This window comes from Crotalus tigris, unplaced genomic scaffold (genome assembly GCF_016545835.1).
Source record: "Crotalus tigris isolate CLP2741 ecotype Arizona unplaced genomic scaffold, ASM1654583v1 scf7180000017633.3093840, whole genome shotgun sequence".
Classification (NCBI taxonomy): Eukaryota; Metazoa; Chordata; class Lepidosauria; order Squamata; family Viperidae; genus Crotalus; species Crotalus tigris.
Genome location: NW_024096527.1, coordinates 2522993 through 2550974, shown reverse-complemented (window position 1 = coordinate 2550974; position 27982 = coordinate 2522993). Strand labels below are relative to the sequence as shown.

Sequence of the window (27982 nt, the reverse complement as noted above, 5' to 3'; positions counted from 1 at the left end):
AGAACAGCAGCGGTGTGTAATTGCTGTCTTCTGGATTTGTAACCAGAATATAAAATGTATATGCCTCCCGATTCTTAGCCACTCTGAATAGTTTATAAATGACATAAAATACAAAAACAAGACAATAATATCAACAAGAAACAAAAAAAAAGTGTAGAAAGGAAGCAGTGGTTTGCAATTGTCATATTCTGGATTTTCTTTCTTTTTGGGGGGGGGGGAATTTCCCACTCTGAGACCTGGGATTTCCTGGCATCCCATCCAGGTATTAGCCAAGCCTAACCCAGCTTAGCTTAGTCAATATCAGCAATGTTTTGTGTTGCACTGCCTCTTCAGTTATTACAGTATTGTTGTTAGTTGTGAAGTCGTGTCCGACCCATCGCGACCCCATAGACAATGTTCCTCCAGGCCTTCCTGTTCTCTACCATCTTCTGGAGTCCATTTAAGCTCATGCCTACTGCTTCAGTGACTCCATCCAGCGACCTCATTCTCTGTTGTCCCCTTCTTCTATTGCCCTCAATCTTTCCCAGCATGAGGCTCTTCTCTAGTGAGTCCTTCCTTCTCATTAGGTGGCCAAAGTACTTGAGTTTCAACTTCAGGATCTGACCTTCTAAAGAGCAGTCAGGGTTGATCTTCGCTAGGACTGACCGATTTGTTCGCCTTGCAGTCCAAGGGACTCGCAGGAGTCTTCTCCAGCACCATAGTTCAAAGGCCTCAATTCTTTTGCGCTCAGCCTTTCTTATGGTCCAACTTTCACAGCCATACATTGCAACTGGGAAAACCATAGCCTTGACTATTATTTGACCATGACCAGTTTGCCTTGATTCATGGATCTTACATTCCAGGTTCCTATGGAGAAAAGATCTTTACAGCATTGGACTTTCCTTTCACCGCCAGATGCATACACAACTGAGCGTCCTTTCGGCTTTGGCCCAGTCACTTCACTCTTCCTGGCGCTACTAGTACTCACCCTCTGCTCTTCCCCAGTAGCATATTGGATACCTTCTGATCTGAGGGGCTCATCTTCTGGCGTCATATCTTTTTGCCTTTGGGTACTGTCCATGGGGTTTTCATGGCTAAGATACTGGAGTGGGTTGCCATTTCCTTCTCCAGTGGATCACATTTTGTCAGAACTCTCTGCTATGACCTGTCCGTCTTGGGTGGCCCTGCACGGCATAGTTCATAGCTTCATTGAGTTACGCAAGCCCCTTTGCCACGACAAGGCAGTAATCCATGAAGGAATACAGTATTACGGTTATCTTCAATTTTTATTTTATGATTACTGACAGTGATGTTATCCATTCAGTCAAGTCTGATTGTTGGCGATTCTATGGGCCAGGTCTCTTCACATTTTCCGATCTTGCCCTATTTCTTTGATTTTTTTTTTCCTATGCTCTGTCTGATGTCAGCTTTGATAGTGTCCAGCCACTATGTTTTTTGACGACTCGGTTTCCCTTTACTGCTAACTCTTCCAAACATAATTGGACTTCCCGGTTATGGGAATTAACTTCAGTGAATTCTTCCCATGTGACATGGACAAAGTAAGTGAGATAATTATTAAATATATAGGCCTCTTGACTCCCAATGACTTTAGGTGGTATACAAATGATTTAAAACGTAAAAAAGACAATAGAAATAACAACAAAGGTTGGAGATGAAGAATAACAAACCGGCTGGAATTTTGAAGTTCATACTTATTTGTTTGTTTGCATCGTGCCTTTATTATGTTTACAAATAATTCAAGGTAGTGAATGTATCCAACACACCCTCCTCCTTCTATTTTCCTGACCGCAACAACCCTGTGAGGTGTGTTGGCCTGAGAGAAAGTGACTGGCCCAAATTCACCCAGCTGGTTTTCATGCCTAAGGCAGAACTAGAACTCACAGTCTCCTGGTTTCTAGCCTGTTGCCTTAACCATTAGACTAAACATATCTCTTTTGTTTTTTAAAAAATAATTTCTAAATTGTGTTTCTTGTTTGGCCTCATGGCTGGAGGGAAAAGGCAAACAAAATGAAAGAAATTATTTCATTCACAAGTTAAATCCATCACTAATTTTTTGGAAAAAAATGTTTCTGTTGTACTTAGAAATTTTGTTAAAATTTCAAGAATAGCTCATGGCATTTTAATTTATTGGAATTACATAAGTCAAATGAATCTCCCTGTTCCTTGTCCAGCAGCTTCATCCCTCAACCACCTTGCCTCTGGGACTGAGAAGGAGGGGCTGACCCAAAGTCACCCAGGGAGCTTCTGTGGCTAAGGGGAGACTCGAACCCAAGCTTGCTTTTAGCCCACCACATTCACACACACTAACTCTCACTGGATTAGATAATCCTTTAGTTTAAGCCAGGGGTCTTCAAGCTTGGCCCTTTTATGACTTGTGGACTTCAACTCCCAGAATTCCTCAGCCAGTGTGCCTGTAGAATTCTGGGAGTTGAAGTCCACAAGTCATAAAAAGGCCAAGTTTGAAGACCCTGGCTTAAGCCAAGTTTAAGGGCCAAGTTTGAAGACCCCTGGTTTAAGTCATTAGAGCAGTGTTTCTCAGTCTTTGCAACTCTAAAATATGTGGACTTCAACTCCCAGAATTCTCCATGCTAGCTGGAGATTTCTGGGAATTGAAGACCGCATATCTTAAAGTTGAAAAACATTGCATTAGGAGTTTCCCATTCAACCGCAAACCACTTTTTGCTGTGTGTGTTTTAATTTTAGATCACAATAGTTATCTGTGCAATTTTACATGCATGCTTATATGCATACCTGGAGGCAATGTACATGGGCATATAAAATCTTGTCTTTTTATTGGTTCCCCAGCATGGGATGCTTGGAGCTTGCAAAAAATTGAGGAGCACTGACAAGTCAGAGCCTGTATCACCACACATAGCCCCAGATGGAAAAAATGATAGCAGGTATTAAATTCCAGTTCTCAGAGTTTTCAGCTTTCACTAAAGAAAATTACTCATAACTCTGTTGTTTCAGTACTTTTTTTACTCAGAGAGTTATTATTTCTTCAGCACAATTGCTCTGCAGGAAATTCAGCTTACAGAATTCTATCTCATCAGGAAAGAAATGCCAGGCTGACTGAAAGAAATGGTTTAATGTGATTTAAAATATAGATAGTCCTCGACTTATGACCGCAATTGACCCCAAAATTCTATTGCTAAGCAAGACAGTTAAGTGAATTTTGCCTCATTTTATGTCCTTTTTTGCCATAGTTGTTAAATGAATCTTGTTTCCTCATTGATTTTGCTTGTCAGAAGGTTGCAAAAAGGGATCACATGATCCCAGGACACTGCAACTGTCACAAATATGAGACAATTGCCATGAGGATGCTGCAACGGTCATAAGTGTGAAAAATTATCATCACTTTTTTCAGTGCTGTTGGAACTTGGAACAGTCACTAAACTGTTAAGTTGAAGACTACCTGTATTGACTGATTGATTGAATATAATTAGGGGACTGGAGGCTAAAACATATAAGGAACGGTTGCTAGAATTGGGTATGTCTAGTTTAACGAAGAGAAGGACAAGGGGGGACATGATAGCAATATTCCAATATCTCAGGGGCTGCCATAAAGAAGAGGGAATCAAGCTATTTTCCAAAGCACCTGAAGGCAGGACAAGAAGCAACGAACGGATGGGAACTAATCAAGGAGAGAAGCAATCTAGAATTAAGGAGAAACTTCCTGACAGTGAGAACAATTAATCAGTGGAACAGCCTGCCTCCAGAAGCAGTAAATACTCCAACACTGGAAGTTTTTAAGAAGAGACTGGACAGCCATTTGTCCGAAATGGTGTAGGGTTTCCTGCCTGAGCAGGGGGTTGGACTAGATGACCTCCAAGGTCCCTTCCAACTTTACTACTATTATTATTATTATATCTTGAAATGTATGTATTTATTTTATATATAGGTGTTGTTTTGTTTTCTTAAGCTGAAAAACCACAAATATGCATACACACTCTCTAGACACAGCTTAGTTTCTCCTGATAGGCTCAGAAGTAGAAAAGTCAAGACTGATGACTATATGGATATAATCATGTAAGGGTCTTTTTTGTGGGGGTCATTAATGAAGGAGTGAGGTGCTTCTGTCATGTTTTGTGTAATATTTTTCTGTAATATTTTTTGAGTTCCTATTTTCCACATCTAACCCAGATTGGCTTTTCAAGATCAAACAAGATCATTTAGAGATGTTCTTCCACTGAGCTTTGGAACTTAGAATCTGGTTACCATAAACCTTCCCCAGTGTGGTAACCACTCCAAGGAGGCTGGGGATTATGGTAGTTGAAATCCATTGTATTTTAAGGGTACCAGATTGAAGAGAGCTACAACGAATTTATTTAAACCTTTCATGTGCATCAGAGGATCCAACTACTCTGCTGTTTGTGAGTTTTGTGTGTCTGTGGCTTTCTCCTTTCATTTTCTTCACAACAATAATCCTGTGAGGTAAATGGCTGAAAAAGAATGAGAGGTCATGAAAAGGACTCTTTTGATTTGCCTATTTTGTGAAAAAAGCTTGCTATCCATTTTTTAAAAAATCAAAATGCTGCATTTAAAATCAGAATCGTAGAGTCGTTAGCAAAAATAGTTTTCGGTTTCACAGAAAGATAGCAGCAAAAGCAATCACATCCCTTTTCACTTTTTTCCCCTGGAAAAATTCAGGTCCTTTTTAACTTTTTAAATCAGGTCCTTTAAAAAATTAAACGAGATGAGTTTTGGAACTGTAAACATTTTAAAAATAACCTTGAATGTACAAGTAGTTGAAGCCCATGGTCATTATAGCTCAGTAACAAGAGATCGCACTAGAGCTGACATGCCCAGATTCTTTATTATACTATATTATGCTGTGTTATCCTATGTGGTATCTATTTTTGGAGAGGTATGTCATGTTCCTGCACTGTGGAGCATGGAGTTATTTAGCCTCCTACTGTCCTGGGTTCAGGGGAAAGCAAGTTGATGCATTATTTATATTTGAGTTCCCATTTTAGCTACTATCCGCAATGGAAGGTTCCAATTCTTCCTGCTTATTTTGATCCTGTGACGGAAAAACACAGTTAAACCAAGATTACCCGGATGTGTTGAGGCTGAGGTTGATTTAAATCCAGCTCTGGACAAACTGGACCTTAACTCCCATTAGGAGCCATTTGACTGGACCAGTAGCTAGGGCAGTTGGAGATGGTCGGAATGGTTTCTTAATACTCTAGGACAAGGGTCTTCAAACTTGGCCCTTTTATGACTTCCTCAGGCTGAGGAATTCTGGGAGTTGAAGTCCACAAGTCATAAAAGGGCCAGGTTTGAAGACCTCTGCTCTAGGACAATGTTTCTCAATCTTGGGGACTTTAAAATGGGTGGTCTTCAGCTCTCAGAACTCCCCAGCCAGCATGGTTTGGCTGGGGAATTCTGGGATTTGAAGTCCACCCATCATAAAGTTGCCAAGGTTGAGAAACACTGCTCTAGGAGGAGACTAAAGTGTTTCTTTGATCAGACTTAATTGCCAAGCGAGCAAGTTAGCAGAACATGGCAGCTCTGCAAATGAAGCAGGGCATCCACACCATAGCCAAACTTCCTTTGGGAACAGATCCCTTGGGCTTGCCGGAGAATCTCAGGAATGTGAAAGCCACCCAACTGGATGTGTTTGTGTTTCAGATCCTGTTTTGTAAAGAATATCTCAAGCACTCATCCAACACTTGCAATTTCCAGTTAATGAGTATTCCATCTTCCAAATTATTCAGAGGCCGGATTTCTTTTATCCCCTTTATTTGTGTGGCATTGTTGATATATTTATGCCTGTAAGCATGATGTGTCTTTTTAGTTTTAAAAGACAACTTTTTAACATTTCATATTGATCTTTGCACCATGAATATTGAATTGGGAAGCTCCAGCACAGGTTGTCCTTGATTTACAACCGTTCATTTAGCAACTGTTGAAAGTTAACCAACTGCACTGAAAAAGCGACCTACAAAAGACTTACAGGGTTTCCTGCCTGAGCAGGGGGTTGGACTAGAAGACCTCCAAGCTCCCCCCGTAGTCACTTCATCAAAATTTGTGCTGTTGGCAACTGGCATATATTTACAACCGTTGCAGCATCCTGGGGTCATGTGATCATCATTTGCAACTTTCCCAGTTGGCTTCCAACAAGCAAAGTCAATGGAGGAAGCTGGATTTGCTTAACGACTGCTGGATTCACTTAAGTGCAGTGATTCGCTTAACAGACGTGGCAAAAAAGAATGTAAAATCAGGCGCAACTCACTTAACAACCACTTGGGTATCAATAGAAATCCTGTTCCTAGTTGTGGTCGTAAGCTCCATGCATATCCATTTGGCTACTAGGCTTATTTAGCTATCATAGTTTAATAACAATAGCAGCTGTGCTTCATATGCTCTATTGACATTGACAATTTCAGCAGATTTGGCCTTCATAAGAATATGTAACTTAATAAAGGTAAAGGTTTCTCATGTCCAGTCATATCCAGCGGTGTTCAATAGGCCAGATGAAAAATTCATCTAAACCTGATTAAAAGCAATACCTAAGGAAAGGAACATTCCTTCTGTGTTTAATCCCAAACAACTGATATTCGGGGGTAGACTATTCCTGGGCATGGAAGTTCCCTAAGCTAATTGTTGTTTTATACTTTATTGAGAACTAAAGGCCATGCCAAGTTGCACCCACCAGTAGTTTTCCATTCTTGTCATTGGCTCGGCAGCCAAGGTCTCAGGGTTTGTATTGGGGCAGGGCAACCTATGAATGCACAGTTAATTGATGGAAAGATAATTGCTTTGAGTTAATGAGAGGCCAATGGGAAATTGCTTGATGCAGAGGATCAAAAGCCAAGCAAAACAAAACCAAAGGAGGGCAGAAAGAAGGTGCTTCTTTTTCACAGCTGTAAAACTTTTCACTTCGCTATTTCAGCAGCACCGTGCAATTCGGGTTTGTTAATAGCTACCCAGGTGATGGCCTTTTAAGACTGGGTTAGGAATTCTGCTCTCTCCTTATTTAGCTCTTTTTATCATATTTTACAAGCCTCGTTCTTGGAGGCTCTTGTTCACAATAACATCTGAGCCTTAGGGGATCATCTGTGTAATGGGCGCAGTGGAAGCGCCTCTCTTTGGGATGATGATGACAGGCGGTTACTCACCAGGATGATTCCGGATGAGGAATGCCGGTATCCACCTGTGGCTGGAGGTGAGGGAGGACTGAATGACACAACTGAGCAAATGTTGTTGTTCTCCTAGCTGCATCCCCGACATGTCTGGAAAAAACCGAAAGAGCAAAAGGAAGATGTCAGAGCAGAAAAAATCCTACAGCCTGGAAGAATTTGTTGCCGAGGGGCACCAAAATGAACACAATGCACTTTTGACTCGGTGAGTCTGGGTAGCCCTTCCAGAGAAGATCCCTGCCAATTGAATCAGATTATATCACCCATTAATGCCAGCTACTCATTTCTGTCTGGGGGAAAATGGGCATTGTAGTCCAGCAGTGGGTTACTGCACTGGAGGTGGGTGGAGGAGAACGTAGTTTGAGTAATATGGATGATCTCTCTAGTTCAACTTGGAGAAATCTAAGTGACTGTGCACATAGCTCACTTAATCCAGTTATTAGATTAATCCTTGCTGGATTTATGTGATAATATACTATCAAAAGGCCTGAGATCATAGTCTAGATAAGCCACAGAAAAACTAATAGGGTAAAATTTCCTGGCAATGAGAACTAGTTAGTGGAATGGCTTGCCTCCAGAAATTGTGAGTGCTCTATCACTGGAGGTCTATGGAGATTCTCAATCATCCAAGTCATGGTTGTCCCAAAGGTGCTTTTTCAAATGGCAACTGGACTTTGTTTTTCCTTGAAGACATTTCACTTCTTATCCAAGAAGCTTCAGAACTGAAGAAGCTTGTAGGATGAGAAGCAAAACGTCTTCAAGGAAAAACAAAGTCCAGTTGCCTTTTGAAAAAGCACCTTTGGGACATCATCACTGGCGGTTTTTAAGAGATTGGACAGTCATTTGTCCAGAATCGTACAGCATCTCCTGCTTGAGTAGGGGAATTGGACTAGAAGACCTCCAAAGTTCCACCCAACTCTGTTATTCTGTTAAAATCAGCCAAGCTTAGTGTGTTATGTGGGTGTAACCACTAGACCTGTCGAAAGATATTGCGTGAACAAAGCTGGTTTGTTGAAACTTGCTTGGCACCTTCCACTTTTAACATGTATTCTGAAGAATTAGGGATTTGATAAGTATTATAAATATCTATTGATCCATTTGGTTTCTACCTCTGCTTTTAGATCTAAAACATACGATGCATCTGTCTCCAAAGAGGTTGAGAAGGAAACAGCTTCTGTCCAGAGAAAAGCTTCTGTCTCTAATGTAAGTTTGCGATAGGTGAAGTTTCCTAGAGCTGGCCCCAATGATGATGTAATTGCCCTGATTCTACCTTTGCTTAGAGCAGGGGTAGGCAACCATGGCTGGCTCAGGAATTCTGGGAGTTGAAGTCCACGAGTCATAAAAGAGCCAAGGTTGCCTACCCCTGGCCTTAGAGGCTTTGATTTCCCTGTCCAGATTTTCCAATCCACATGGGCCAGTTTTGTGCATCTGGAATGGAGAATAGAGGCTGGATCTGGAGGGGCAGGTGTGCTGTCTCCCTAGCAGCTTTCTCAAGTGACGCTGAGGTGACAATATTCAAGATGCTACAGATTTAAGTCTTGGGGACTTCAACTTTCACACTAAGGCGGCCTTGTCTACTGCCATTTGGGGGCAGCCCTGCTCACCACTGAATTATTTCTGCCTTGCCTGTAGGTAGTCCTTGCTTAACAAGCACAACCGAGCTTGGAATTTTGGTTGTAAGTCATTGCGGTCATTAAGTGGGTCGCCATGTGGCCTGACTCAGTTTTACCACTGTTTTTTATAACTGTGATAAAGTGAGCCATCATGGTTGTTAAGCAAATAATTGTGACGTGAACCACATGGTCATTAAGTACGTTTCTGCCTGAAACTGCCAGAAACCGGCAAAATAAATGTTGCAAACCATGATCATGTGACCATGAGATGCTGCAATCAGTTGTAAATGCAAGCCAGTTGTCAAGCATTCAAAATGTGATAATGGGATTGTGGGGAGTGTGGCAGTCCTAACTTCAAGGACATGTCATAACTTTTTTGTTTCCATCGTAACTTTGAATGATGATTAAATGATTGATCATTAAGTGAGGACTACCTCTATTTGGAAGAACCTACCTTCTACTTAAGACTAACTTACAAAAACCTAGCAGGCAGCTATCCTTAGAGTAAACTCATTCCCCTGGAGATTTTCATGGTCATGGAATTTTAATCATTTCCTTCAGCCCCTTTTTTTGTGGACATTTATAACTTTGTCAGCACCTTAAAATTTCAGTGGACATTCCTTAAATCTGTCTTGCTATATGGAAATGAATTTTGCAACTCAAGGGGTTTAGGAGTAGGAATACATTTAAATCTGGGCCACACAAATCCAGATGACCACTAAATGGCTACGAAAATACACCCAACTCTTTGCTGCCACTTAGTGGGCATTTTGGATTTTGCTGGCTGTAATGAAATCTTAAATGAACTCCAGAAGATGGTAGAGGACAGGAAGGCCTGGAGGAACGTTGTCCATGGGGTCGCAATGGGTTGGACACGACTTCGCAGCTAACAATAACAACAACAACAATGGAATCTTGCCTTCCTCATGATTATTAGAATTGCTATACTTTGCAGATTGCTTGTGGTGAAAAATGTTTCCAAAAGCTGTTGCAAACTTGCTGCTTAGTGTACTTTTACAATAGCTTTAACCCAGTGTTTCTCAAACTTGGCAACTTTAAGTTGTGTGAACTTCGACCCCTAGAATTTTCTAGCCAGCTGGAGAATTCTGGGAGTTGAAGTCCATACATCTAAAGTTGCCAAGTTCAAAAAACGTTGCTTTAATCTGTTGTTTTCAGAACTGATATAGCAATAGAAATCTATATCCAGCTTTTTCAAACTACATTCTATGGACTTCCAGGGTTCTGTGTAAACTAAGAGATTCCACAGCTTGAAAATGTTTGACAACCCTTGACCCATAGAGTGAAAACCCCACATTGAAACTGTCTTTCAGCCAGATTTATTTGATTTGCTTGGGACTCCGTAATCCCATCTGGAGGAAGGACAACTGATAGGATTGAGTGATCTATGATATGCACAATTCTCAAATCATGCTTTCATTAGTACATGCTCAGATCAAATTTAAAGAATAAAAAATTATGTTGGTTTTGCTTATACATTTTTCCCAGACATACACATTCCATAAAAATATTTTTAAGAGCATGGATTAGTAGGATGGAAGAGCTTGCCAAGTAATTTGTGGTCAAATGTTTTCTGTGTTTGTGTATGAAAAGTTGATTGAGGCCAGAGTTGAGTTTCCACAGAAAATTTGAAGCAGAAGCACAAGCAGCTTTAATAAGAAACTTTAAATCAGGGGTGTCAAACTCAATTTCATTGAGGGCCACATCAGCATTGCGATTGCCCTCAGGGAGGGGGTGTGTGGCCAGGATGGGTGCGGCCTACTGGGTGGGCATGGACGGAGTGGGTATGGCCTACTGGGTGGGTGTGGCCAGCTCTACATTGTTCGCGTCAAGGGTGCCTGTGGGGGCCTGGGCAGGAGTGGGATATCTGAGGGTCTCTGGCAGAAGGGGGTGGGACTGGGGCAAGTGCCAAGGCATGGTCTTGGAGGAGCCTCACGTTCATCTCAGGCCATGCGGGGGGGGGGAGTTATGGAGCTAAGACTGAATGCGTTTCAACATAGATGGCCACCACAAAATTGTACATTGGCTCCTGGCTGGCCTGGACCAGGACCAAGGCAGAGGGGGCCGTTCCCTCACTATTTCCAGGATGGCTTCGCGGGCTACATGAAACCACTTCGCGGGCCGCATCCTGCCCCCGGGCCTTGTGTTTGACATGTCTGCTTTAAATTGTTGTGAGAATAGATCGATGAAGATTCTCAGTCTCCCCCTCTATTGAGGGAAGGATTTTTCACTTTAGTATAAATGGATTCCTTCACTCCTCTCTCAAGCCATCTCTCTTCCCTGTCCAAAATGTGAACATTATGGTCCTTAAAAGAGTGGGCTTTTTCTTTTAAATGAAGGTATGTCATTAAGGGGTGCGATGGCTCGGCGGTTAAAGATACTGAACTTATCAGCTGGAAAGCTGACAGTCAGGGTTTGAGACCCAAGTGCCACAAGACAGGGTGAGCTCCTGTTATTTGCCCCAGCTCCTGCCCACCTAGCAGTTTGAAAGCATGCAAATGCGAGTAGATAAATAGCTCCACTTTGGTGGGAAGGTAACAGCTGTCATGGTTCCGATAGATAGAGCCAAATAAATCAGAACTCCAAGCTAAAGTTTTCCTCAAAGAACATGTTTCTTTGATACAATATCGGCATGGTCAAAAGTGAAACCAAATCTAAAATTCCCTCCGAAGAGTTACACTATTACAAAGTCAAACTTCCCACCCCAGTGTTATGCAATCAGTTTCCCAATAGAATAGTTTGGCGGGCTTTCTAACATCCCACCGAACCCCCTAGCATAACCTACAGAATGACTTTGGTTCCCATGGGACACAGAATTGTTTAGACTAGCAAAAATCCTCCACACCCCCTCCCATTCATATGGCAAACTAGAACAAGCAAGATGGCTGCAGCCAGGTTCATTGTAGAGTTGACAACAACATTCCATGAGCCCTCGTCATATAGTTATGCTGGCCCTATTATCCTGGGGTTTTGGACAATACTGGCTCTTTCTTGGCTAAAGAAATGGAGATGAACACCACCCCCTAGAGTCAGACACAACTGGACAAGGGAAACCTTTATCTTTGTCTTTACATGTCATTATGAGAATACCATCACTCATCTTGGAGAAGATCCACCTATGTGATCACTAAGAGTTGACACCAACTTAATCAGTGTATCTCACATTTGAATAGTAGGAAAGTTCAGAGCAAAGTCAGCTTCCTTAAAAGGTCAATGGAATCTTTCTGAAATATTAAGGTTATATCAAAGAACAGCTACCTTAGCCCCAAAGATACTTTTTCACGAGACAACTGGACTTTTTTGTTTTGGTTTTTTTTTTTGAAGACGTTTTGCTTCTCATGCAAGAAGCTTCTTCAGCTCTGACTGGATGGTGGGGAATAGAAGGATTTATATTCCTTGAAGACAGCTGGTCATTTGCATTCTATTGAAGCCACCCGTCAGGGTCCCTTGAGTAGTGCAAATGGATGTGGAGCCTTCTTGGAATTGTTGCAAGGACTGTGTTGTAGACTGGAGATAGATGATGTCATATCCCTCCCTCTCTATGGAGAGAGGCCTATTCAATTTTGATATAGATGGCCTCTTTGATCCTGACCACACAGATAAACCTCCAGGTGGCCTCATTGTCTATCTAAAAGGATGCAAATGACCAGCTGTCTGCAAGGAGTATAAATCCTTCCATTCCCCACCATCCAGTTAGAGCAATTTTTCCCTGTTTGGGGTGTTTTGATTTTTTTAACAGGCAAAAAATTCAGGAATGGCAGAATTGGAAGGTGCCCCATGGAAATTATTTTCACCCATTTTCACAATTTAGCCCTGCTTCTATTTAGGAATAAATAATTAAGTAATTGGCAAGATTTGTAAATGTTGCAGAGGGTGTGAGGTACATTGAAATGAGTGGAAGGGACTCAGGAGTGAGTTAGCAATATTGTCACCTCCATGATAAGATCATTTGTTCAGCCTGATAGATCAGCAAAAACATTGATGTTTTATCCAAGCTTTCCTTTGCTATTGTTGAATTTTGCAAAATTGACCAATCGCTTGGCAGACAGCATTCGTTTTGGTTTGCTTTTTAAAAAAGTTAAGCTCTGAAAATTTAATTTCTTTCTCCCCTTTCAAGCTGGCGAAGCATGCCGTGAACTTCCACCGCGTCTTCAAAGATCTCTCTGAAGAGGGGAGCCTCCAGGGAAGTAAGTAATTCCTGCAGGATGCCATCCCATCTCTGAGTCTCTTATATTGGGAAAGACCCTATACAGGTACTCCTCGACTTATGACTACAATTGGGACCAGATTTTCCCAATGCTAAGCCAGGGAGCCGTGCCTGATTTTATGATCATTTTCCCAATGACCATTAAGCGAATCACTGCAGTTAAGTGAATTACAAGTTCATTAAACGAGGGAAATTTTGCTGACTTCTCTCATGGACTTTGCTTGTTGGATGCTGGCTGGGAAGCTTGCAAATGGCGATCATGTGATCCCAGGACACTGCAACTGTTGTAAATAAATGCTGTTTGCCAAGTGTCCAAATTTTGATCATGTGACTATGGGGATGCTGCAACTGTTATAAGTACAAGGACCAATCATAAGTCACTATTATCAGTGCGGTTGTAACTTTGAACTAAACCAGGGGTAGGCAACCTTGGCTCTTTTATGACTCATGGACTAACTCCCAGAATTCCTGAGCTGGCATGGCTCAGCTTGGAAACCTCTCCCTTTCCCCTCAGCATGGCTGGCTCAGGAATTCTGGGAGTTGAAGTCCACGAGTCATAAAAGAGCCATGGTTGCTTACCCCTGAACTAAACAAATGATTGTAAGCAGCGGTGGGATTCAAATATGTGAACAACTGGTCCTCTGTGTGGATGCCTGTTCTGGGCTGGGGAACAAAAAATTAGTTACTGGTTCTGCTGAACTGGTGCGAACCTGCTGAATCCCACCACTGATTGTAAGTCAAGGACTACCTGTGACACATGATGGACTGACTTCTCCAAGAACTGTTTCATCCACTCAACAGAGACCTTCATAGAATGTGTTAAAAGGGAGAGATTGGTGTAAAATGGGAGGGGCTCTTTCCCAGATCTGCATTTGCTGTTTTTTATTAAGATGGGACAGTGTGAAATGTGGATCTCTCTCTCTCTCTCTCTCTCTTTTTTTTTTTACATTAATCCAAATTAGTTCTTTTCCTACAGCAAGAATCTCAACCCTTTCAGGTAGCGGATACTGTTTTGTAGGCATTATAAAAATTGCATAAACTAATTTTTTTTAAAAAAAAAAATTCATTGCCTGAGATCTCATTTTAGCTGTCTCATAAGTTATCAGCCTTTTTTTTCTACTTTTATCAGTTTTAAAGGGATACCAGTTTTTTAAACCTTAAAAAAAAGCCTTGGTGGTGCCGTGGTTAGAATGCAGTATTGCAGGCTAACTCTGCCAACTGCCAGGAGTTCAATCCTGACCGCCTCAGGGTTGACTCTGCCTTCCATCCTTTCAAGGTCGGTAAAATGAGGACCCAGATTGTTGGGGGCAATAGGCTGAGTCTGTAAACCGCTTAGAGAGGGCTATAAAACTATGTAGAGGTATATAAGTCTAAGTGCCATTGCTAAATGCTCTTGCTATATTTTCCTTTGGAAATAAACACATGGAATTTAGTGATGCGGACAAAATATGCTACATTGCCAATTCTCTCATAGTAGTTTTCCTAGGCTTCCCACGTCAGAATGATGGAAGGTGTCTCATTGTTCTTTCTGATGTGGAATTTTTGAAATCAGTCTTTTCTCCAGCACAGGAGATGGAGAATCCACCAATGGGTTTTCTCTGTCTGCCTGCTCTTGAGACCAAGTTAGCCAAGCTTGACACGCCTCCTGGTTGCTAGGAGGACCCAGTCTTAACTTGGTCTCAAGCTCTTGAAGACGTGTCAGGTTTGGCTCTCAGGTTTCAAGAGACCTTGATTCTTTAATTAGCAAGATAGATATCCCATTGTTGAATTCTCTTTTCTTCAACCTTCCCTCAGGTCAGTAGGTCCACCTAGCTACCAATCCATTGGAGGAAGCGAAGTGCCTATCCTTCTGTTGGCTCATCGTGTCCCCCAAATAAAGCATATTGTACATTACAGTACATGTAAGACACAATGAATTTTAAGAATGCAGCTGGGGAAGAGAATGGAGATTTTGGGGCCTGTGTCATGGATTTTATGAATGAAACAGTCATCACACTGATGGAATATAATGTTCTGGTAGGTCCCTCCCTAGGCTAGGGCAGCTTCCTATGTTCCTGAATTCCCCACCTCCCTCATTAATCCTTAATTCCTCCTCTTGTTTCGCAGCATTTTCATGTGCCTGGCAACGGGAGATGCCTTATTATGGCCGCCTCTACATCGCTAACACTCATATCTGCTTCTACTGTAGCGTGCTTCGACGGGAAGTTAAGGTAAGGCTTTCTGGGCTTTAGCAGATTAACAATAGTAGCACTGCCTCAAAACCTGAAGCTAATACAAGTAGTCCTTGATTTACAGCCAGAATTTACAATGGCTGCAATGAAAAAAATGACTTGCAACCAGTTCTTACCCTTACATCCATCAAAGCATCCCCATGATCACATTATTATCTAAATTCGGGTTCTTGGCAACCCATGTGTACAGGTAGTCCTCGATTTACAAGAGTTCATTTAGTGACCATTCAAAGTTAACAACAGCACTGAAAAAAGTAACTTATGACCGGTTTTCACACTTTGGACCTTTGCAGCATCTCCATGGTCATGTGATCAAAATTCAGACGCTTGGCAAATGACTTGTACTTATGACGGTTGCAGTGTCCTGGGGTCATGTGATCCCCTTTTGCAACCTTCTGACAAGCCAAGTCGATGGGAAGGCCAGATTCACTTAACCTCATCATTAACTTAATAACTGCACTGATTCGTTTAACAACTTAATAACTGCATTGATTTGTTTAAGAACTGTGGCAAAAAGGTCGTAAAATGGGACAAAACAAATGTCTCATTCAGCAACAGAAATGTTGGGCTCAGTTTTGGTCGTAAGTCAAAGACTACCTGTACTTATGACAGTTGCAGCATCCTGAGGTCACATGATCACCATTTGCAACCTTCCCAGCCAATTACCGGCAAGCCAAGATTTATCTTTAATTCATGTTAAAGGATTTCCACATTCGAGGCAGATTTGATCCTGGCTCCCACTCCAGCCCTTTCACCAGTGTAGTATGCAGGCTCTCTGCTTAGCCATGATGGCTTTGTGCAGGGTGTAAAGATAGTCCTTGACTTGCAAATACAGTTGAGTCCAAAATTTCTGTTGTTAAGCAAGACAGTTGTTAAGTGGGGCTTGCTTCATTTTACGACTTTTCTTGCCACAGTTGTTAAGTTAATCACTACCGTTAATTAAGTCAGTAACCCGGTTGTTAAGTGAATCCAGCTTCCCCATTGACTTTGCTTGTCAGAAGTTTGCAAAAGGGCATCGCGTGACCCCGGCACACTGCAACCGCCATAAATATGAGTCAGTTGCCAAGCATCTGAATTTTGATCACATGACTATGGGGTTGCTGCAAAGGTTGTAAGTGTGAAAGATGGCCGTAAGTCACTTTTCTCAGTGCCATTATAACATCGAACAGTCAATAAAGGAATGGTTGTAAGTCAAGGACTACCTGTAAACTCAATCACAGTCACTTCTCCCAAAGTCTGATCGGGAACCATAAAAAGCCGATCTATGTCGCTGACTTCCTCCTTCCTCCCTTTTTCTCCGGGCAGGTTATCATTCCGGTGGCAAATATCAGTGTCCTAAAGAAGGCCAATACGGCCTTGTTGGTACCCAATGCCATTTGCATCCGTACATCTGAAGGCGAAAAGGTAGGAGACCTCTATTCGCCAGATTACCTGGTCTGAATGGTAAAGCTAAAGACCAGACAAACTTAGTTGTGGGTCAGGCCTTCTTTGGAAGAGAAAATGGGCTAAAAGTTGCTGAGACCCTGGAAATTCTTTTATCCCAGTTCAGACTATTTTTCCTGACTACTTCCATCAGGGCCTGCTGCATAAAACAGATGGTCCCTCCCCATCAGGAAGCAAACTGCATTGCCTCTGAATTTGCTTTGTGCTGTAACGTCCTGTTTGTCTTCTACTCTCTATTGCAGTTTCTGTTTGGCTCCATCCGGTCACGGGAGAGTGCCTACCAGCTTCTGCGCTCTGTTTGTAAATATCTCAAGGTAATTAAGCTCCAGACTGGAAATGTTGCTGCATAGCTGTCCCAGTTATTTTTGCAATCCTTCCCCATCCATCCATCCCCACCCATCTAATCTCAATAGGCTTAGGGCTGTCAAGTATGGCTTAATTAACTTCCTGCACATCACAAGATGTTGGATTACGTGACCTTAGTGGTCCCTTCCCATGTCACAGTTCTAGGATTCTGTGATCCAGGTCCAGTTTATTTTAGCTCTGCTGTTGGGCACAGCAAGGAATTTGCTTTTTCAACTGATTTTGGGTGGCCAATTATTCTAACAATTATTATTCTAACATTTTTTAATACAGGCAGTCCTTGACTCATGACCACAACTGACCTCAAAATTTCCATTGCTAAGCAAGACAATTGTTCAGTGAATTTTGTCCCGTGTTACAACCTTTCTTGCCACAGTTGTTAAGTGAATCACTGCAGTTGTTAGTAACGATGGTTGTTAAGGGAATTATGCCTTTCCCATTGACTTTGCTTGTCAAAAGGTGATCACATGTCCCTGGGACAGGGCAGCTCTGATAAATACATGCCAGTTGCCAAGCATCTGGATTTTGACCACAAGGATGCTGCAATGGTCGTAAGTGTGAAGAACGGTCCTAAGTCACTTTTTTCACTGCCGTTGTAACTTCAAGTCACTTAATAAGTGGTTGTAAGTCAAGGACCACCTGTGATTCACACAGAGATGCTTGTGGTGATTTTTGCCTTTTCAAAATTATTAGGTAGTCTTAAATACCGTAAAGTGAGATGGGAGACTTTTATAATACCCCAAGATGTAAAATCAAAGGTTGCTTCTGATATCTCAGCTCCACTTTGTTGGACCAGACTAATATTTCCTCTTTCTCTTTGTGCTGCTTCCAGGACAGCAGTCAGAGTAACAGTCCAAATGTACCTTCCATCAGCTCAGAGCATCTCCTGAAAGTACCCCTGGTGTGTATGTTCAAGGGCAAGGAAGTCACAAATAATATAAACATTCTCTTTCATACACTTTTATTATTAGGAAATAAATGGTTATGCTGCTAATACTTTATGGGATGATAAAGTATCGGGGGTGGAGAATTGTTCTTTCAAGCACTACATTGCTTCCAATTTATCTTGGGGAGCCCATCTTACCTGGGCTGCAAAACTCTAGGTGGCCATGGGGTGGCAGCAAAGTGTTCATAAATATCATCTACATATCTTTGCTTCCACCTAGTTGTCTCAGTTCTTGCAGCCCAAATTTGATATGATAACCCCGCAATCAAACAGGCTCATTTATAGTACAGGTAGTAGTCCTCAACTTACTACTGTAATGGAGCCTGATGGTCATAAAATATGACTTATGTGACCAACCCGATTTTATGACCTTATTTGTGGCAGGCGTTAAGTAATTGCCAGAATTGTCAAATGAACCAATGGTTTGCTGAAGGTTGGGTTTGTCAAAAACCAAAAATAAATGTCAAAAACTGAAACTAAAACCATTATAAAATGCAGTCACATGACTGCAGGAGGCTGTAAACAGCCATAAATACAGGTCTTTTGCTGAATGTCTGACGTGTGGTCACATTTCCACGTGGGGGGGGGGAAATGTGGCTATCTGAACTTTGGAACTGGGTTATAATACCCCCAAGTTTACAAATTTTTATTGGTTTATCAAAATATAAAATATGAAACATGCAAAGAAAAATGAAGATAATGGAAAGATAAGGAGGGAAAAAGGGAAGAGAAAAAACGCCGGGCAGAGGAGTTAAAAAAAGGCATTGACTTCTGATTTCTTTTTGAGGTAGTAGAATATGGTAGTAACTTAAGATCTCAACTTTCTTCTTTTATATAATAATATAAAGTCGGCATTTCGATAACATCAAACCTATCTAATCAGCAAAATCCAAAGTCAAAGTTTTGGTTTTTTCCACCGCAAGGACAAAGTCCAAAAGTGGTTTCCAAGTAGAAACAAAATCAGTTGTGTTCTTTCTTTAATCAAAACAGTCAATTTGGCCATCTCCGTTAACTTGATTGGGTTATAAATACCCCCAGGGAGGTTCATTATAACTTCAAATGGTTGCTAAGCAACCTGTTGTAAATTGAGGATTACCTGTGTTAGATATTCCTAGTACAGTCCAATCTTTAAACAAAAAGCTACTGGATTATTCTGAACACGCTTCCCCCAACCAATCCTCATTCTTCTTTCTTTGTAGAACTCTAAGGAATTAGATGCAAATTACAACTCTCCAGAGAAAACAGGTGAGATTGCAGTTAAATTATTTTGCCATGTTTTTAGGCTGAATGAATATATGGGAAGGAATGGCAAAGTGCTTCCACCTAAAGGCCAGGTCACCTTTCGAAGCTTCTCTGAGTAGCTTTGTTGGATACACCAAAATCCCAGCCTGCCCAGCCAGTTGGTTGATTGTGTCATCAAATTGGCATCAACTCATTGAGTCAGAACTGAAGAAGCTTCTTGGATGAAAAGTGAAACGTCTTCAAGAAAAAAACAAAATTTAGTTGCCATAATAGTAATAATAATAATAATAATAATAATAATAATAATAATAATAATAATAATAAAGTTGGAAGGTACCTTGGAGGTCATCTAGTCCAAACCCCTGCTCAGGCAGGAAACCCTATACCATTTCGGACAAATGGCTGTCCAGTCTCTTCTTAAAAACTTCCAGTGTTGGAGCATTCACCGCTTCTGGAGGCAGGTTGTTCCACTGGTTAATTGTTCTAATTGTCAGGTAGTTTTTCCTTAGTTCTAGGTTGCTTCTCTCCTTGGTTAGTTTCCACCCGTTCCTTCTTGTCCTGCCTTCAGGCGCTTTGGAAAATAGCTTGATTCCCTCTTCTTTATGGCAGCCCCTGAGAATTGGAATACTGCTATCATGTCCCCCCTCGTCCTTCTCTTCATTAGATTAGACATATCCAATTCCAGCAACCATTCCTTATATGTTTTAGCCTCCAGTCCCCTAATCATCTTTGTTGCTCTTCTCTGTACTCTTTCTAGAGTCTCAACATCTTTTTTATATCATGGTGACCAAAACTGGATGCAGTATTCCAAGTGTAGCATTTTGAAAAGAACTTTTGGGATAAGCATGACCTGGATGACTGAGAATCTACATAGACACTAAAATTCAAAGGCATCAATGCTCTGTCTATTCTGCTTCTTCAGAGTCCAACTTTTGCTTTCATAGATTGTCACAGGGAAAATTGAATAATATCACAGACATATCATAGCATCTGAATGATCTTTTCCAAGGCCTTCATTGCTACCCTACCAAATGCTAGCCTGCAGCAATTGTTTTGAGCATTGTTTCCTTTACTGCTGATCAGTGATTCTAAAAAACAGAAAGTATCCACCACTTTCATTGACAATTCTTAGGCTGTGTGCTGACTAGGACTTGGGTTTGCTTCTCATTTAACAGATGTGGCAGACAGGATCCAGATATCCTACGAAGTGTCTTGCGAACAGCAACAGCAGGAGACAAAACAGCAAAGTAAGTAACCAATCCTTTCAGTTTTGAGAGTTGTGGATGGGCAAAACTGGTCTGAATTTCTCAGTGCAGTGGAGAATATTTGTGAAGTAGGGGGAATGTTCCTTAAAAAAAAAAACCCTGCCTCCAAGAATCGTAGAGGGTATAGTCGTGGCTAAACAATAGGGGTGGGCTAAATTGGGGGCAAAGGCAAAAGAAATTTACTAGAAGAAATTCTAGTAAATCAGGTTGCAGGGAACTAAGAGAAATAATAAAAATGGAAGATGCCTATTCTAGCTTGTATTTTAAAACCAAAACATTGGCCCACCAAAAACCAGTGGTTTGCTGTAGAATTTCAGTCACCTATATTGGGAGATATAGAGCGCTGTAAAAATGGATCTCAGCTGTCCTAAATTGGAACAAGTTTATCCCAAGTGAGCAATAACAATATAGGAGGGAAAAGACCAACTGCCGAAGACCTGCAAACTGGAGTAATTCTGTAGATAGAGTTAATCCTTGACTTATGATCAGAATTGGGACCAGAATTTCCACTGCTAAGCAAGGTGGTTGTTAAATGAGTCATGCTTGATGTTATAACCTTTTTGCCACAGTTAAGCAAATCAGTGCAATTTTTAAGTGAATCATGAGGTCATTAAGTTAACCTGGCTTTTCCCATTGACTTTGCCTGTCAGAAGCTGGCTGGGAAGATCACAAGTAACAATCACATGGCCCAAGATGCTGCAACCATTGTAAATACATGCTGGTTGCCAAGCATACACATTTTGATCACATGACTGTGGGAACACAGCTGTGGTTGTAAGTGCGAGGACTGGTCATAAGTCACTTTTTTCAGGGCTGTTGAACGGTCGCTAAACAAATGTTTGTTAATTGAGGACAAGCTGCATGCTTTGGTAAATTAATTCCTCTTGCCGTATTTAGCTCTATTCCTTGAGATGCTGTTTTCAACCCATTTGCTGGGTGTTGTCTTCCAAAACTAAGTAAAATTTCCCAATCATGCTGGTGTTGCTATTGTGTAGTAAACAAGGATCTGGTTATCTTTTCACCATCTTGTAATAAACTGTGATGAACTTTCCTTTGGCAGAGACAGGGCAGACGATGAAGTCAGAAAGAAACCAGAGGACTGAACGGTGCCGTTTGAACACAATTATACTTATCTACCTCTTGTTGTGAGTGAACCTTAAAACTGTTTGAAGGGGCTATTGAGGCCATCTAGTCCATCCATCTTCTTGGCGCAGAATTCCAAATTTTCAGATAGAAAATTACCTAACCTCTTTCTGAACATCCAGCAAAGAACAAGCCAAGCTGAGATTTTCTAAATACATGCCCCAAACTTTAAGGCCAGATATTGAGCATTCTATTTTTGTTTTCGTAACAAGACTGTACAATGGCAGCCATATGGTGGATCTGCCTCTCAAATGCACAAACAAACAGCCTTCAATTAATTGTAGCCTTCCACTTGGCTAGAACAGCTGCAGGACTTGGGTTTGGCTAGTCTAAAGAAAAGAAGGAATAGGGGTGACATGATAGCAGTATTCCAGTATTTGAGGGGCTGCCACAAAGAAGAGGGGGTCATGTTATTCTCCAAAGCACCAGAGGGCAGGACAAGAAAAAATGGATGGAAACTGATCAAAGAGAGAAGCAACCTGGAATTAAGGAGAAACTTCCTAACGAGGACAATTAATCAGTGGAACAGAAGTTACCTCCAAGAATCATGGGCACCCCATCACTGGAGGTTTTTAAGAAGAGACTGGACAGTCACTTGTCTGAGATGGTATAGGTTCTCCTGCTTGAGCAGGGGGCTGGACTAGAAGACCTCCAAGGTCCCTTCCAGCTCTATTCTATTCTATTCTATTCTATTCTATTCTATTCTATTCTATTCTATTCTATTCTATTCTATTCTATTCTATTAGCTCCCTGCCTTTTTGCTTCATCATGTTGAACTGTTACATATAACTAGGAAGCACTTTGCAACATTTAGCTGGAATCTGTTTCCCTGTAATTTAAAACTGGCCTCTGGAATGCTAGGAACAGATTCCCGGACAATCTTTCCTATTTTTTTAAATTGTGGGTAAAGGAATGAAGGAAAATGGTTCAAATTTTAATTTTTTATGCCATCCTTTTTTACTGATACACTGAGTTCAGACAGCTTACAATATAATAAAAAGTAAAAAAAAGGAATACAAAATGATTAAAATTAAGAGAATTGAAATAGAATGCTAAAAAACAAATTGCTCTAGTCACTGTCATTCAAGCTGTTTTGGAATCTGGATCTTGTACCTCTTTAGAAGTCATCACAAGAGATTTCAGGGCTGAGCTAGGAATATCTTTAGATGTTACTTCTTTTCCCAATGCTGACTTTTTAACAAGCTTTGTTTGCATCTCCCATAGGGCCGTTCTCCTACTTTGTTCTTCAGGCTACATTGGTCTGCGTATCATCCAGCTGGAAGAACAGCTGACTTCCATGGGGGCTTGGCCTGAATTGGACCTTCAACATCAGTGAGTGTTTTGTTCCTTAATTTGTACAAAGATAGACAACATATATACCGGGATAGGCAACCTTGGCTCTTTTATGACTGGTGGACTTCAACCCCCAGAATTTCTGATCCAGTTGAAGTCCACCAGTCATAAAAGAGCCAAGGTTGCCTACCCCGGTATATACGGTAGCAGCGGTCCCCAACTCTTTTGGCTCCACGGACTGGCAGCAGAGGCGATGGTGGCAGGAACGGGATGGTTTCACGTGTGCGACCTAAACCCACGCGTGCACAGTTGAAGCTTTGTGCTCTGACCTGCTGTTTGCATGGCCCAAATTCCCAACAGGCTATGGAGCAGTACCAGTCCATGGACCAGGGATTGGGGACCCCTGATATATATCAAAGTAAACTTCTGACTAGTGACTAAAAAATGCAAGTATTGTAGTTTCAAAAAATGGAATGAGGCGGATGGTGTATTTAATGCAAAAACATCCCTTTTAGCAGCTCTGCTTCACACTCCAGGCTTATATTCAGCTTGTGATTTGTTGGAACGTGCAGATCCTTTTCGTGTATATTTTGTATGATCAGGTCTCTGCTATTGGATACTTGAACAGAACAGATTAATAGAGTTGGAAGGGACCTTGGAGGTCTTCTAGTCCAGCCCCTGCTCAAGCAAGAGACCCTACACCATTTCAGACAAATGGCTGTCCAGTCTCTTCTTAAAAACATCCAGTGTTGGAGCATTCACAACTTCTGGAGGCAGGTTGTTCCACTGATTAATTGTTCTAACTGTCAGGAAGTTTCTCCTTAGTTCTAGGTTGCTTCTCTCCTTGATTAGTTTCCATCTGTTGCTTCTTGTCTTGCCTTCAGGTGCTTTGGAGAATAGCTTAATAATAATAATAATAATAATAATAATAATAATAATAATAATAATAATAAAGTTGGAAGGGACCTTGGAGGTCTTCTAGTCCAGCCCCTGCTCAAGCAGGAGACCCTACACCATTTCAGACAAATGGTTGTCCAATCTCATCTTAAAAACCTCCAGTGATGGAGCACCTACAATTTCTGGAGGCAAGGCGTTCCATTGGTTAATAGTTCTCATTGTCAGGAAATTTCTCCTTAGTTCTAGGTTGCTTCTATCCTGGAGGAGATTACTTGAACTTTTCCTTTTCTTTCCAACATTTCTCCCAATTAAATGTTATTGTGTTCATTTTGTCCCATGGTTCAATCCTGTCTAGATATTTTTGAACCTTCTCTTCCTCTTCTAAAATGGCAGCCACTCCTAGTTTTGTGTCATCTCTAAATAATCATCCTCTTAATCCCATTATTCAGATAATTAGCCAATATGTTGGAAAATAAGTCAAAGTCCGGTGCCATCTTTCTTAACCGGTTTCCAATCTGATATGGAAGCATTTGTACCAACTCTCTGGGTGTGGTCATTAGCCAGCTGTGAATCAGTAGGAACCTATAGCCTATATTTTACCATTGTATTCGTCAAAACAACATGAGACACTTTGTTAAATGCTTTGCTGAATTCAAGGTACACTGTGCCCACAGCATTCTCCCTATTAACCTAATACTATTTCAAAATGGGAGATAAGACTAATATGGCATAACTTGTTTGTGACAAAACCTTGTTGGCCCTTGTTAATTGCTGAGTTCCTCTACAAATGTTCACAAATATCCTTGTCTAGTGTAGACATCCAATCTACTGGTCTATAATGTCCCAAATTCTCCATCTTCTCTAGTTTGAAGCCAGGAACAACATCTCCAGTCTTCTGGCAGTTGGTAGTTCAATGATTATCTTCAACAGATCCTTCAACACCTTGGACCAGGGGTCTCCAACCTTGACAACTTTAAAACTTGGTGGACTTCAGCTCCCAGAATTCCTCAGCCAGCTATGTTGCTGAGGAATTCTGGGAGTTGAAGTCCACAAGTCTTAAAGTTGTCAAGGTTTCAGACTCCTGCCCTAGATAATCTTTGTTTATTGCTGGATAGTTCTGAGTTTCTGAACTTGTGTGTACAGATATAGTCCTTGACTTACAATCGCCATTGAGCCCAACATTTCTCTTAAGCAAGACGGTTGTTAAGTGAGAATTTTACGACCTTTCTTGCCACAGCTGTTAAGTGAATCCCTGCAGTTGTTAAGTTAGCGACGTGGTTGTTAGGAGACTCTGCCTTCCCCATTGACTTTGCTTGTCAGAAGGTTGCAAAAGGTGATCACATGACCCCAGGACACTGCAACCATCATTAAAAAATGCCAGTTGCCAAGCATTTGAATTTTAATCACATGACCTCGGGGATGCTGCAAACAGTTCTAAGTGTGAAAAACAATCACAAGTCATTTTATAAAATTTGTAATTTCAGGTGGTCACTAAATTAATGGTTGTAAGTCGAGGACTATTGTCGACGATCCCAGAAGCCATTCTGAAACAGCTCTTTGTGTTAACAGGAAGATGCTGCTACTGCTGGCTACCCATTCCTGTAATTTTTGGATGGTTACCTCAAGGAAAACTGTCTTATTTCTCTAAAGGAAGAATTAACTGTCTAAATTATTCCTTTAAAGAAATCAGATCCCCGTGAGTTGTGTGGATGGTAACACCTTCTCTTAGCCAACTTTAACACAGTTTCTATCACCTTCAGCTAGATCTTTCTTGTTATATAACTATTGGCAGAGAGGCCTCTTCTCCTCCGGTTTGTGTGGCAAGGAGAGATTAAGATGGCCTGGAATGAGGACAATCTCCATATTACATAAACTTGGCAGAGGAGGACAAAACCATCTTCTCTCATTTCACAATGTGCCTCTCTCTATCAGCATCCATCTCCCACATAAGAGCAAATATCTTTATCCTTAAGCCATCCCTATTGTTAAAGTTTCTTTTCCAATGGGTTTGTACGCCAATTCCTCTTTCAAATCTGAGGCAATTAAGGCAGTCCTCAATTTAAAACCATTTGTTTAGCAACTGCTTGAAGTTACTTTTTTTACACTTAAAAAAATTAGTTATCAGGAAAGTAAGACCCGTGGTTCCATTTGGTTGAAGCAGAGGAACTTTTACTGAAAGAAAATGATTGCAGTAAAGCCAGGCAGAATCTGGTACTCCTGCGCAAAATACAAAACTATTCTTTTCCTTTCCCACTCCCTCCCCCCATGACCGGTCCCCCAGCCAGCCAATGTGGTGCCAGGAAGATGTTTTGAGAAACTCTGAGGTGTCAAACCGGTAACATTCCATTCTCAGGGCAAACGGCCTTGAAGATCCTGGTACAAGCCAGTTTAGTGGAGAACGGCTCTTCTTCCATTGTCACTCCCCTTCCCTATTTCCCACATTTGAAGCAACAGCACCCAACAAACCTCCTCCCTCCCCCCTTCTTAATGGCAGGACACCAGCAAGGCACAATCCAGTGATGGTGGACCTGACAATGACTGGTCCTTGCACTTATGACCCTGGCAGCATCCCCAGGAACATGTGATTAAAGTTCAGACACTTGGCAACCAGCCTGTATTTACTGTGGCTGGCAGCATCCTGGGGTCATGACCCTCCCAGCTGGTTCTGACAAGCAAAGTCAATGGAGGAAATCCAGATTTGGGTAACGAGAGTGTGATTCACTTCGCAGTTGCAGCTATTCAGTTAACAACAGTGACAATAAAGGTTGTAAAATCAGGTGTGGCTCATTAACAACCCCCTTGCTTAGCAATGGAAATTCTGATCTCAATTGCGGTTGCAACTCGCCACAGCCAACTCACTACAGCCAAGTCACTGCAGGACAATTCGCCACGGGACAATTCAACGCTGTATTAATCATTTCATTCAAGCACTTTTATTATTGGTGACCACGTTTTTGTCAAAATTATTGTAACTCTTATATTTCTGGATTGACCTTTTTATTTTATTGATGGCTACCGTTCCATCAAAATTGATTAAACTTTTGTGTATGTTGAATTGTCCCGTGGCGACCTGGCTGGCAAGTGGTCCCATTCCAGGCAAGTGGTCCCATTCCAGTTGTAAGTCGAAGACAACCTATATGCTCCGAAGTAAGTCCCATTGAAGCCAGCAACTTTTCCCCAGGGTTGAACTTATGTGTAATTCTAAATTTCAACTCTTGACATTCCTCAGCACTAAAGATGCCAGTTAAGTTCTTGGAAGCTGATTTTTAGCAACATGTAAGAGGGCTGCATCTGAGATGGGTCTGCACTCCAATGCTTAACAATGCTACTCTACCAAAAGCAGAGAGTTAATATATTTTAATATTATGTCCAGCAAGGGGGCATCAAAACATCTGTAAGGGAGGGAGGTTCAAAAAAGTCAAGATGGCACTGTGACTGCCTGACTGATGCCCCCTCCTTTTGTATGCACACATGTTAAAAAGAAGTGGGCCTTTATAGTTGTGGTTACTATCTTGAATTTTTTCAGCTCCCCCCCTTCTTGGATGCCCCTGAGAAGTATACAACTGTTTTGCGATCAAGGACCAGACTACAAAAAATGTTATGTACATTTAAATGTTTTTTAAATGAAGTGACATTAATTGATGAATGGTTAATTAGGTTACTTCCCATGGATTTAATAACTTTTCTGTGCTTTATATCAGCCTAAACCTTTGGAGCAATTTGTGTGTGTGTGTGTGTGTGTGTGTGAGAGAGAGAGAGAGAGAGAGAGAGAGAGAGAGAGAGAGAGAGAGAGAGAGAGAGAGAGAGAATTATCGGGCTGCAGTTTTTGCAACTGATTTTAAAGAGTTTATTCTCAAATGACAGCTGACATACAAATGTTTAGGAGAATATTTATCTGTTGGCCTCACTAGATAAACCAGTTCATGAAATCAATTCCACAGGATGGATAAACTTACCTTTATTGAGTGGCACTATAATAGTAGCATGAGGAAAGTCTGATGATGCTTTATCTGTTCCTCTTATAGTTCAGTGAATTAGGGTGTTGATTGTCTGAGCTGGTTTTGAACATTACAAAAGGCCTTAGTCTCTGTTCCCTAGGCAACCGAGCCCACATATCTCTGTCATGTCATCTTTCTTACTCTCTGTGTCAGCGTTTCTCAACCTTAGAAACTTTAA

General features: G+C 41.4%; 1 protein-coding gene across 5 annotated transcripts in view; it reads left to right on the top strand.

The window, feature by feature from the left end:
- Positions 1–27982, top strand: part of LOC120304337 (GRAM domain-containing protein 2B-like) — a 48205-nt gene that overhangs the window by 11910 nt on the left and 8313 nt on the right. For 3 of the 5 annotated variants that reach the window (XM_039334765.1, XM_039334763.1, XM_039334762.1), the window contains exons 2-12: positions 7222–7350; positions 8267–8348; positions 12894–12963; positions 15090–15193; positions 16520–16618; positions 16900–16971; positions 17853–17921; positions 19166–19211; positions 20384–20455; positions 21534–21618; positions 22841–22948. In XM_039334765.1, the coding sequence (XP_039190699.1) occupies positions 7235–7350; positions 8267–8348; positions 12894–12963; positions 15090–15193; positions 16520–16618; positions 16900–16971; positions 17853–17921; positions 19166–19211; positions 20384–20455; positions 21534–21618; positions 22841–22948 (923 nt within the window). In that variant the 5' untranslated portion in view covers positions 7222–7234. Of the gene's footprint in view, positions 1–2805; positions 2901–7221; positions 7351–8266; positions 8349–12893; positions 12964–15089; positions 15194–16519; positions 16619–16899; positions 16972–17852; positions 17922–19165; positions 19212–20383; positions 20456–21533; positions 21619–22840; positions 22949–27982 lie in introns of all 5 variants that reach the window. The other 2 variants (XM_039334761.1, XM_039334760.1) reach the window with 1 other exon arrangement.